We start from the raw sequence: 12101 nt of genomic DNA, 5'->3' as shown, positions 1-12101 counted from the left end.
GTCAGTCGGTCAGCTTCTGATGATGAGAGAAGATGGGAATGAGTGGTGAGTGTGGGCACGGATGGGTAGGGTTTCTTTCTGGGGTGATGAAAATGCTCTGGAGTTAGATAACGGTGACAGTTGCACAACCTTGTGGATACACTGAAGAAGCCCTGACTTATACACTTCATTTTTTTCATTTTTTATTTTTATTTTTGTCTTTTTGCCTTTTCTAGGGCCACTCCCACAGCATATGGAGGTTCCCAGGCTGGGGGCTGAATCGGAGCTGCAGCTGCTGGCCTACGCCACAGCCACAGCAACGCGGGATCCGAGCCACGTCTGCAACCTACACCACAGCTCATGGCAATGCCAGATCCTTAACCCACTGAGCAAGGCCAGGGATTGAACCCACAACCTCATGGTTCCTAGTCGGATTCGTCAACCACTGAGCCATGACAGGAACTCCTGACTTGTACACTTTAAAGTGGTAAATTTTATGGAATGTGAATTATATCTCAAAATAATTTTGAAAGTGTTCATTATATGGTTTTCCCTCTTCTTCGGTGGGGGTGGTTGAGGAGCGCCAACCTTCTGGGCTGTGTGACAGTGGATTCATGTCCTCTCCCAAGCTCAGGTCTAACCAATCGCCTAACTTGCAAATCTGTTTTGGTCTGAATTGGGGAAGAATCTCTCTCTCATGGCATCAGCTGGGAGAACATTTGTCAGAATAGAGTTTTTTGGTTCCCGAATCAAGGCTCAGAGGCTGCTTTTCCCATTGCGCCCCAGGTGGGAGCACGCGGTTAACGGGGCAGCACCCCTCCCCTCTCTCACGGCGGCCACGCTGGAAGCTCAGGCTCCAGGCAGAACACCCAGAGGACAGGGGAAGTGGCATGAAGGGGAGCTGTCTGAAGCCCAGTGAAGGACCTGGCCCTTTCTGACAGGAGCGTTTGGAAATTTCCACCCTCCCAGGGAGGATGGAAATTTTGGCTTTGTTGACATCAGCTCCTTGCCAGGACTGCTCACTGGCTGAAGCATCTCTTTTAAATCCCGCTCCCTAGGGAGAGAGTCCAGTCTGGCCCTCCACCCCGCCCCCTCCCTGCCACCTCAATCCCCTTTCCCAACCCGTGACAAGCTTTCTTTCCCAAGGTGTTGATCCAGACCCAGCTGCTCCCAGCTTCTCACGTGACCCCGCTCCCCAGTCCAGCTGGGGTGTCACCGTGCTCTCCCCTCCACCTCACCCTGAAGAGTTAAAACTGGAGGAGGAGTTCACGGCTGCTTTGGAGTTATTTTGAGATGCACTCGGGCTGCTGGCGTGGAGTCCTGAGCCAGGAGACGAAGGCCTGCTGTTGTTCCCAGGGGAACAGGATGACGTTACTGAGAACGAAGAGAGGCAAAAACAAGGGGAAAATAATGAGGCTGGGTCCGGGGACCTCGTGACATTCAGACATCTATTCCCCAAGGGTTCTCCCTGCTCCCTATTCCCCCACCCCTCTGTCCACCTCCTACCATCTGAGCATCCATAGCCGGCCCCAGAGGGGCCCTCATCATAAACGCTCTCCTCTGCCCAGGCCCTGGAGAGTGGCGTGGCTGGTTCTACAAGTCCAGGACTTGCCACATACAGGAAGGACAGATGCCAAAATCATCCTACTCCAGGACACACCCTGGGCTGGGCATATGCAGTCCCAGACCAAGGGGCAGGATGAGAAAAAGAACCGAAGCCTCAGAAAGGAAGAGAGGAGGAAAGAGAGAAAAGGACTTGGGGAGGAAGAGAGAAGCTGAGAGCACAGGTCAGCCTCTCCGGCTCTTCCATCTCCAGATGGTGCATGGTTTTCCAGAAAGAGCACCACCGGGAGTGAGAAGTCCCCGGCCATTCACTAAGCAGCCCTGTGGCCTGTGGCAACTTGCTTCACTTCCCTGAACTCCTTTTTGACTGCTGTAATACGGAGATTTGGATTAAACTGAGCTCTTATATTTGGGTTTCCCAAACCACGTTCTGTGGCTAAAAGGACATATATTTCCTCCTCTGAGCTGAGCTGCTTTTTTTTTTTTTTTTGCCATTTCTTGGGCCACTCCTGCGGCATATGGAGGTTCCCAGGCTAGGGGTCAAATTGGAGCTGTGGCCACTGGTCTACACCAGAGCCACAACAATGCGGGATCTGAGCCACGTCTGCAACCTACACCACAGCTCATGGCAACGCCGGATCCTTAACCCACTGAGCGAGGCCAGGGATCAAACCTGCAACCTCATGGTTCCTAGTTGGATTCATTAACCACTGAACCACGACAGGAACTCCCGAGCTGAGCTGCTTTGAAGGGTGGATGGCAGTGGTTTCGATGATCATGTCAGGACAAGGAGCAGACATGGGATCTGTGCTGGGCAAATCCAGATATACAGTCACTCTTACCTAGTTCTTTGAAATGCTATAGATACTTTTTGAAAAAATAGAGTTTTGTAGAAAATTAGTTTGAAAAACTTGCCTTCTGTACAGCTCAATCACATACAACACACTTGAGGGCTGAGAAGTGCAGCAATTAAAACAAACACTGGTCCAAACTTTGCCTCCTCTGCATTTCCCAAATTTATTTGATCATGGAAGCCTTTTCCTCCTATCACAGATTTTAACATCCTTTGAAATAACATTTCGGGAATGCTGACTTAGATAGGTACCTTTCAGGTTTTTTTTTGGGGGGGGGGGTGTTGGCAGTGTCCACGGCATGTAGAAGTTCCCAGACCAGAGACTGAACCCGCACCACAGCAATGGCAATGCCAGATCCTTAACCTGCTGAGCCACCAGGGAACTCCCGGTACCTTTCATTCTAATATCCCATTATTTAAAAGAATTCTGGTATTATTCAGAAACCTCATGTTTAGAGCTCACCTGTTCCAGGCATGGTGCTGTGGACAGGAGGAACAGAGAGGGGGCCCAGAGACCCAGAGGGAGACACCTGAAAGGCAACAGAAGCTTGTAAATGTCCACTTCTGCTTCCTTTTCCAACCTCTGGCACTGCTCCCAGGCTGCTGGGCCCCAGACTCTGCAGAACCCAGGGCTCAGCTTCCTGGATGATGTCCTCATCCCAAACCTACCCTTAGTGCCCTGTTTCACAGGAAGGTCTCTGGACCATGTACAGCATCCAGCTCCGGCTCTGCCCTGTTCTGGCAGCTCCCTGCTGCTGACACAAGGCCCTGCCCTCCCTGCTGTGTGTTCCCTGACAAACTTTCTTCGGCACTGCCAGTCTGAAGCTGCCTGGCTCCGCCAGTCCGAAGCTGCCTTGCTCGAATGCTCCGGCAATGAGAAGAGCACGCCTCCTGGGCCCTGCTGTGGCTGACACTGCTGGTTGGCTGCCCATTTTCCAGTCCTTTCTTCCTTCTTAAAAGATTCCTGTGCTTGCTCAGGGCAGCAGAGAGCCCAGCCCTAACTACACTGTTTCAGGCTTCCCATCTTGATGCCTGAGTCAACTGTCCACTCTCTGGAGGTAACTGGAGGAGGTGAACTTTGGTCTCTGAAGGTTTTCATCTTGCCCTGGAGACATCAGAGCACCATCAATTCTGGGTTTGGGAGGGACCTAGGATAATTTAGTTTAACCTCCCATGCAGCTCAGGCATCCCCCCTTCAGGATTACGATCCCAGCACAAACTGGAACAAGGTGTAATAAAAAGAATGGACACTGGGGCCCAACACATGTGGGGGTTGGGGGCTGGCTCCACCACCCTCTGTGTGACTTGGGCAAGTTACTCAACCCCACTGAGATTGGGTTTTCTCATCCGTAAAATAGCAGTAACACCTCCCTCATATTTTCTTTTAATTAAGAATTAATGAGATAATGTCCATAAAGCTCCAAGCTAATGCCTGGCAAAGGGCTCCAGGCTGGTTAAATGTTAGTTCCCTTCCTTCCTGCAGGAAGGTGTTAACTGCTGGGTGTCTCTAGATGCTGTTTACTTCTTCATTTGAGCTGAGCTCTGCATATTCCCCTTATTCTCCTGCTGACCTGGGACGCTCAGATCAACCTTTACAAAGGACCCTGCAAGGAAGGAAGTTCTGCCGGGGAACTGTGATTGGCTACTCCTCCCCTCCCTAGTTTGGAACCTCCCATCCCAGACGACACGATGCAGCATGCACCCATTTCCTAATTAATCAGCAATGGTTCTGCTGCTTTCATGTACCTGCCCTCTTACCAGGAGCCTCCTCAGTAGGCTGGGGGCCCACGAAGGGTGGAGACAGGTGTGGAGCAGCGTGGTAAGAGATGTTATCAATCATCTCCCTCCCTCGTCTCCTTCGCCCCTCCCTGGGGCCACACCCCAAGAAATACGTTGTTGTTTTTAAATAAATAATGTCTTTAGTCACTGTGACCAGCTTCAGCTTCCTTCTGGAGACAGGCTGTACAGACCCCAACAGACATAAATACGGTTCCTCCTGTTAAATTTTTTCTATAAGTGCTGGCATTCTGCCCACCTTGGTCTGAATAATTTTGCTTTTTTTTTTTTTTTTTTTCTTAACTGCGTATCTTGGAGATCATTTCACATCAGAAGCAGAGGAACTTATGTCCTGGTCCCAAGGAGGCTGTCCCAGTGAGACCTCGGGAGAAAATAGGATCAGAACATTCTCTTGAGCCTCTTCCTACAGGACACCACAAATCTGAATGTGATTGTTTTTTTAACATCTTTCTCCCCCACGAGGCCGGAGACTTCCGGAGGGCAGGTTGATGCTTGCATGGTCTTCTGCTGTGTCCTCAGTGTCTACTGCAGTGCCTGGAACCTGGAACCCTGCAGGTGCTCAGTAAATGTGTGGTGAATGCATGACGAGAACGCCTCATGGCTCCTTCATGCCTCCCACCACTTTCATCACGTTAATGTCCTGGGTGGGGACTGGGCCGGAATGATAACTACCTCCCATCTAGTCTAAACAAAGCCCCAACTTTAAAGATCCCAACTCTCTTATGACATGGTACAGTTTCCTTCACATGGCCTACAACGCCCTACGCCCCCGCCTACCTTTCCAGCCTCCCCATTCACACACGCTCTCACTCCCTGGGTTCCAGTCCAGCCTTCTGTGCTTCTTCTCCCCACCCCACCCAGCCTCAGGGCCTTCGTATGCTTTGTTTCCTCTGCATAGAATGTTCTTCTGACACGCTCTCCTCCCACCTGGTACCCCCCCCCCCCCCGCAGTGTAGACCTTTCCCCCATTCATGTCTGCTCTTTCTTCTGCTGTCAGTTCTGCTATCGTTCCTCGGAGAAGCCCCTGACACCCTGGACTAGGTTAGCTCCCTCAAATACGTGTGCTGACTAGCTGTATAAGCATGATCTTGTGAATGCATTTTCTTTTTTTGAATGGCCACACCCATGGCATATGGAAGTTCCTGGGCCAGGGAGTGGTTCTGAGCCATAGCTGTGACCAACGCTACACCACAGCTACAGCAACGGTGGGTCCTTCAATCCTCTGCATCAGGCCAGGGATCATACCTGCACCTCCATAGCTACCCAAACTGTTGCAGTCAAATTACTTTTTCTCTTTTTACATATTTTAAAATTAAAGTATAGTCAGATTTACAATGTTGTGCCAATTTCTGTTGTACAGCAAAGTGACCCAGTGATTCATATGTTACATTCCCTTTCTTATATTATCTTCCATTGTGGTCTATCCCAAGGGACAGGATTATAGTTCCTTGTTCTATACAGTAGGACCTCACTGCTTATCCATTCTTTTTTTTTCTTTTGTCTTTTAGGGCTGCACCCCTGGCATTTGGAGGTTCCCAGGCTAGGGGTCCAATCAGAGCTGTAGCCACTGGCCTACACCAGAGCCATAGCAACGTGGGATCCAAGCCTCGTCTGTGACCTACACCACAGTTCACGGCAATGCCGGATCCTTAACCCACTGATCGAGGCCAGGGATTGAACCCACATCCTCATGGATGATAGTTGGGTTAATTAGCCGCTGAGCCACGATGGGAACTCCTGCTTATCCATTCTAAATATAATAGTTTGCATATACTAATCCCAAACTCCCAGTCCCTCCCACTACCTCCCTAGCAGTCAAGCTCTTAATCCACTGGGCCACAGTGGGAACTCCCTTAATAATGCATTCTTGATGGGAAGAAAATGTAAATATTTAGCAAGAGCTTTTATGAAAGGAATGGAAATTGACTTCTTGCTTGTACATATAGGCAAGGCTGTTATATTATTCAGTCTCTTAACATTACTTCAAAGTGTAGGGTTTCTCTTGGCTGTAGATTGTCCCAGAATTGCATTCTGAATGAATAAAGGCTTCAAAAAAAAAAATCTTCTTTGGAGGCTTCATCACAAAGTGAATTCAGTTAATGTCTATTTTCCTTGCTAGGCTGTAAGCAGGGGTCACAAACATCCGGTGTACTGCCTTATCCCAGTGCCAAACAGATGGTGGGCGCTCAGTACATATTTAAGAATGGAATGATGAATGCACATCACATTGTTTCTGACTTAAAATTTTCAGTGGTTCCTCATAGCTTTTAGGGTTATTTAGCATCCACAGCCCACCATGATCTAGCTCTCCTCCTACCTCTCTGTCTTGGTCCTAAACCCTTAGCTCCAGCAGGAAAAAAATGCTTGTGGTTGCGGTTCCCCAAATGCCTCATGTTGTTTTATAATGCCATGCCTCTCACAGACTGTTCCTTTTGCCTGCTGTGCTGCTCTTTTTTTTTTTTTTTTAGCTTTTTAGGGCCAAACTAGCGGCACATGGAGGTTCCCAGGTTAGGGGTTCAATTGGAGCTATAGCTGCCGGCCACAGCCAGAGCACACAGGATCCAAGCTGCATCTGCCACCTACACCACAGTTCAGCAACACTGGATCCCTAACCCACTGAGTGAGGCCAAGGATCGAACTTGCGTCCTCATGGATGCTAGTCAGATTCCTTAACCCCTGAGCCAGGATGGGAACTCCCTGTGCCACTCTTTTTGCTAGCCCCTAATTTGTTTGGAGAACAAACAAATTAGGGGGTGGCCCTCCCACACCCCATTCTGATTTGGGCGTCTTTTATCTGTGTTCCCGTAGCACCCCTGCAGGGCTTCACCCCTCACATCGCCTTCATTGTAATTTCCTGCCTTTTCTGCTTCCTCTTTGTGTTTCTTCCTTTGGCTCTTCCTTTGCTCATCCCTCAAACGCTGGTGTTCCCCAGGGCTGGGGCCTAGACTCTCCTCTTTGCTTCCTCTGTACATTCTCATATGTGAACTCCTCTTACCCAGGATTTCGACTGTCCTCTGCATGCCTGCGACTCTTCTCCTGGCCTTCCCTCCTGACCTCCAGACCCATTATGCCAAGCGCCCAGGAACATGCCCACCTGGGCCTCACTGGGTATCGTATCATACTGATGTAAAGAACGGAAGTCATTACTTTTTTCTACCCCTCAGCCAGCTCCTCCTCCTGTATGTGACTGTCCCATCAATGGCACCAGCAACTACCCAGTCGGCCCAGCCTGAATGTAGAGTCATCCCAGAGTATTCCCATTCCTTAATCGCTCTCTCTGCCCTTGCTCAGTTTTCTTTTGTTATTGCTGGGGTTTTCTTTTTTGTTGGTTTTATTGGTTTGTTTGGCCATGACTTCAGCATGTTGAACTTTCCGGGCCAGGGTTGGAATCTGTGCCACAGCAGCAACCCTAGCCTCTGCAGTGACAATGCTGGATCTTTAACCCACTGAGCCATAAGGTTTATTAACAAGGACCTCATAATTCTACCTTCTAATTATCTCCTGACTCTCTCCCACCCCCTCATCCTTACCAGATGGGTTTGCTTGAACCCTCACGATAGCTCTACCAGAAAACTGCAGTCACATCCAACTGGGTTCCCTGAAACCAAATCTTGTGCTGCTCAAGGACCTTTTTTTTTTAATGTCTTTTTTTTTTTTTTTTTTTTTTTTCGCTATTTCTTTGGGCCGCTCCTGCAGCATATGGAGGTTCCCAGGCTAGGGGTCAAATCGGAGCTGTAGCCACCAGCCTACACCAGACCAACAGTAACTCGGGATCCGAGCCGCGTCTGCAACCTACACCACAGCTCACGGCAACGCCGGATCGTTAACCCACTGAGCAAGGGCAGGGACCGAACCCGCAACCTCATGGTTCCTAGTCGGATTCGTTAACCACTGCGCCACCACGGGAACTCCTTTTTAATGTCTTAATTTCAGATAATTTTATTTTTTATTACCATTAAAATTAAAACACAGAAGTCTGAAATTATTAATAAAGCTCACAGACCTCTGAGACTGCCTTCAATGCTTCGTTTACATCACTCCTTGCTTTCTGATCAAACCATCCTTTATAACTGCCGTCAGAATGGTGGTTCTAAAAAGCCAATCTGATCATGCCAGTGCTTGGCCTCGAAGCCTTTAGCAGCATCCCAAGCCTTCAAGCTCCTTCAGGCTGGCCCTGGCTCATCTCTCCAGCCTCATCTTTCAGCATTCCTCGGCGTGGAACCACCTGTGGTTCCATGAATGCTCCCTGCTCTCCCTGCTCCAGGCTACTGTTCTCGTACCTTCCCCTTGTGGGATCCCCACCCCTCCCCTTACTTGCCTCTTCACTCCTTCTTGCCTTTTAAGACTCAGCTCAGGTATTAATGATCTCCTTGGGGAAGCCTCCCTAACCACCACCTCCCAAGGCTTTGGTGGCTGCTATTCCTAAGTTCTCCAAGAGAAATCACCATGTCCTTTATCATTTGTTTATTTGTCTGCCTCCTCTGCTAGGCAGTGAGGTCCTCTGGGACAGGGGACGAACTTTACTTCTCTGTGCATCCCTTGCACTTGGCACAAAGACCAATACATAGTAGATGCTTGACACGATTGGTGGGAAAACAACAGTGTAGCTTTGAGAAAGAGCTATGTCCTACCCAGGGTGAGGCTGAGTTTCCACCCATCCTTGAGGGATGAAAGACACGAGGCCAACACCATTTTCCCCAACTCCCTTAACCTTCAACTGTTACCATCCCCAGGGATGGAGAAGAGCCTTCCCAGCCCACCCTCCAGGTACCATCTCTCTCTTGGATGGAGAAGATAGTTCCAAACTTCCAGTCTGCCTGAACTTCAAATTATCCCCACCCTGACTTCTCCCCCGAACGCCAGAACCATAGCTATAACTGTCTATGTGACACTTTCCTATGTGACACTTTCCTCTTGGACTCCTGGGAGATAAGTCCAATTTAATAATGACCAGCTCCAAATTCTTGGGTTTTTTTTTTTCCCTCTCAAACCTGTTTCTCTTGTAGTCTGCATCATCTCAAAAGATGGAAGCACCTTCCAGCCAGCCGCCAGGTCAGAACCCTTGAAGTCCTCTTGGCCTCATTTCTCATTCTCCGTGTCTGAGCGCACAGCACATCTTGTTGGCTTCATGGTTGAAACGCATTCAGGATCCAGCTATGCCTCCTTCCCACCATGACTACCATTCTAGCCCACGCCTCCGCCACTCTCAGCCTGATTGTTGTGATTCTCCTGGCTGGTGTCCTGCTTCCACTCAGGTAATGCCCCACAGAGCAGCCAGGTCAGCCAGCTCAGGCTTCACCCAGAGTTCTCCAGTGGCTTCATCCCGGGTCCTTCGGATGGCTTCTGAGACCTTGGTGAACTGATCCCTGTTACTTCTCTGACTTCGTCTCCCCACTCCTCACCTCCTTGCCCACTCTGGCTACCCTATCTTCCTTGATGTTCCTCAAACATGCCAAGTCTTCACATTATCTGGTCCCTCCACCTGGAACATTCTTTCCCCCAGCTATTTCATTCCCTTTCAACACTTAGATCTTTGCACAAATATCACCTTATCTGAGAGGTCTTCTCTCAGCTCTTTCTTTAAAAAAAGCATCTTACCCATGATCACTTTCTATCCCCTTCACCTTCTTTACTCTGCCATATATTATGTATATATATATTTTTATCTACAGCATCTCCTTGTTATTTAGCTATTCCGTGGCCCCCAAACCCCATCTTCCCTAGGATGGGGAGGCCTCTTTGCCCTCCAGGCTTCATCTCCCCCAGTGCCTGGCAGGCAGCTTGGCTCCTGGCCACTCACCAGCCGGGAACTGTACATAGGTGATTTGATGGGTGTGGCCACAGGGCAGTTGATTCGCTTTTCCTTTTGGCGTCGGTTGCAGAACCAGACCCTCACCACCTCCTTCTCCATGGACAGCTGCTCTGCAATCATGGAGATCTCCTCTGAGCTGGGCTTGGGGTTCTACAGAAATCGAAGGGATGGAGTGGTCAGGAGGAGAAGAGAATCGCAGGGTTGGAGACAGATGTTGCAAAGATGCAGGACAGAACAATCGATGGAGCAAAAGCTTTACAATCAGATCTAGAAGGTGACAATGGCTTTCGCGCATACTCTGTAGCCTTAGGAAACTTACTGAACCTCTCTGAGCCTCAGTCTTATCATCTATGAAATAGGCGTAATAATGCCTACCCTACAGGATGATTGTGAAGATAAAATGAGAAAATGTGTGTAAACTGCCCAGCACAGGGGCAAAGGCAGGTACAGGCTCTTCTCTCCCTCCTGCTGGGGAAGTTCTGAAAAGAGGAGCCCATTGGTGAGTTGGGCGGGGCAGGCAGAATCCCCAGACTCCACGCTCCACTCTCTTCTTTCCTTGCGACCTGACAACTCTTCTCTCATGTCCTTCCCATCTATCTCAAAATAGGAAGTGATAACGTTAAAACATGTAGACCCGTCAAGCCTATGGAGGAGACGTGTAGATATATGTATGCACCTTGTTCTGCCTCGGCTCTCGCTCTGTCCCTTCACTCCCCCAACCCAGTCTTTGATCTTAGCCCCTTTATCTCCATTCTACACCCTCCTTTACTCCAGCTGCTCTGAACAACTTAATCAGAAGGAAATGCCAGCTCTTGTCATCCTGCCAGCAGGAAGCAGCCATCAAACCCTGAGTCATATGTGCTGGAGAATCTGCTGGAGAGGCAGCAATCCTGGAGCCTGGGGCCTGCAAGGTGGAACTAGGCCATGGGCGAGGCCTTTAGGGACCTGTGTGGTGCGGATGGAAGCTCCAGAGGCTGGTACCTAAGGGATCCTAATTAGAAGCTGTTTAGACCACACCTGTTTATCCCTCTTCTCTCCTCCCCCAGCTCCCACAGGGCACATAGCTGTATTATTAGCTTCCACATATTGGCTCAAGAATATGCTTGTGCTGCAAGTTCTTAAAAATGTGAGTATGTAATATTATCACAAGTATTTAAGTGTGCAGAGAAGAAAGAAATAGAAGGACATACATTTGGATGGCATTTGATGGTGGATCTTTTTCCTACTTCTCTTCATTTTCCAAATTGTTTACAGTGGGCATTTATTCTATTTGTAATTTGAAAAATACCAAACAATGCAATGAAAATAAAGGATTTATACACAATGCCATGCCCCTGCTCCCTTAACTAAACTGGGTACAGAGGTGCACTCTCTTCTGGGGCCCTATCCCAGTCTGTAAATCTCCCAGTGAGAGGGACAATGGGCCTCAAATAGAGGTCAGGACAAGGAGGGTCAGGGTGGCAGAAAGTTCCTGGAACCCAGCCTGTCACTCAGACACCTGGGGGCCTGGAGTGGGGGCGTGTCTCTGCTTTCAGACCCTTTCCCAGGGCAGGTGCATGGGGGCAAGGGGGTGGTGCCAAGGGGCCTGTGTGTGTCTGCTCACCCACCTGTGCAAGTCGGCCCACCCGCTCCCACCCAAGGATCCGCTCACATCTTGAAATCTCTTCTCCAGAGTCAGGCGGATGTTGGTCTCAATGCTGGTCCGCTTCTTCCTCTTCCTCCCGAACACCTCACTGAGGGTGGGGTAAGAGCTGGGGGTGCTCACTGAGGGGTCTGATGGCGAGGACTCTGGTGGGGGGTGGGTGAAAGAGCAGAGAAGACTCAGAGAAGGCAGCCAGTTCCGGCTCTGTCACAATGGACTTGAGGTCCAAGGACCCCTCCGGGTGGGTTCTGCCGTGGTGCTGTTGGGACCAGCCCCCGCCACCCCCCCGCAGGGGAACCAGAACAGACCAAGAATCCTGCTCCTCCTCGTTGTTCTGGGCAAAGGTCCTCCATGCCTCCCACGGCAGGGCCTCCAGTGTTTGCGGTCATGGTTCAGGGCCACCCAGACATCAGCGGCATGTGTGGGTGTGAGTGGGTGCAGGCAGAGCTCCTGCA

General features: G+C 49.8%; 1 protein-coding gene across 3 annotated transcripts in view; it reads right to left on the bottom strand.

Annotated features, from left to right (window-relative positions):
* The window catches only part of POU2F3 (POU class 2 homeobox 3), an 81414-nt gene that overhangs the window by 1292 nt on the left and 68021 nt on the right, over nucleotides 1-12101 (bottom strand). For all 3 annotated transcript variants that reach the window (XM_021062978.1, XM_021062979.1, XM_021062980.1), the window contains exons 9-12: nucleotides 11656-11792; nucleotides 9993-10154; nucleotides 2859-2925; nucleotides 1218-1353 (exon numbers count right to left, since the gene is read on the bottom strand). In XM_021062978.1, coding sequence (XP_020918637.1) covers nucleotides 1218-1353; nucleotides 2859-2925; nucleotides 9993-10154; nucleotides 11656-11792 — 502 coding nt within the window. The remainder of the gene's footprint in view (nucleotides 1-1217; nucleotides 1354-2858; nucleotides 2926-9992; nucleotides 10155-11655; nucleotides 11793-12101) is intronic.

The sequence above is a fragment of the Sus scrofa genome, chromosome 9 (assembly GCF_000003025.6).
Source record: "Sus scrofa isolate TJ Tabasco breed Duroc chromosome 9, Sscrofa11.1, whole genome shotgun sequence".
NCBI lineage: Eukaryota > Metazoa > Chordata > Mammalia > Artiodactyla > Suidae > Sus > Sus scrofa.
This window is presented reverse-complemented; position numbering and strand designations above follow the sequence as displayed.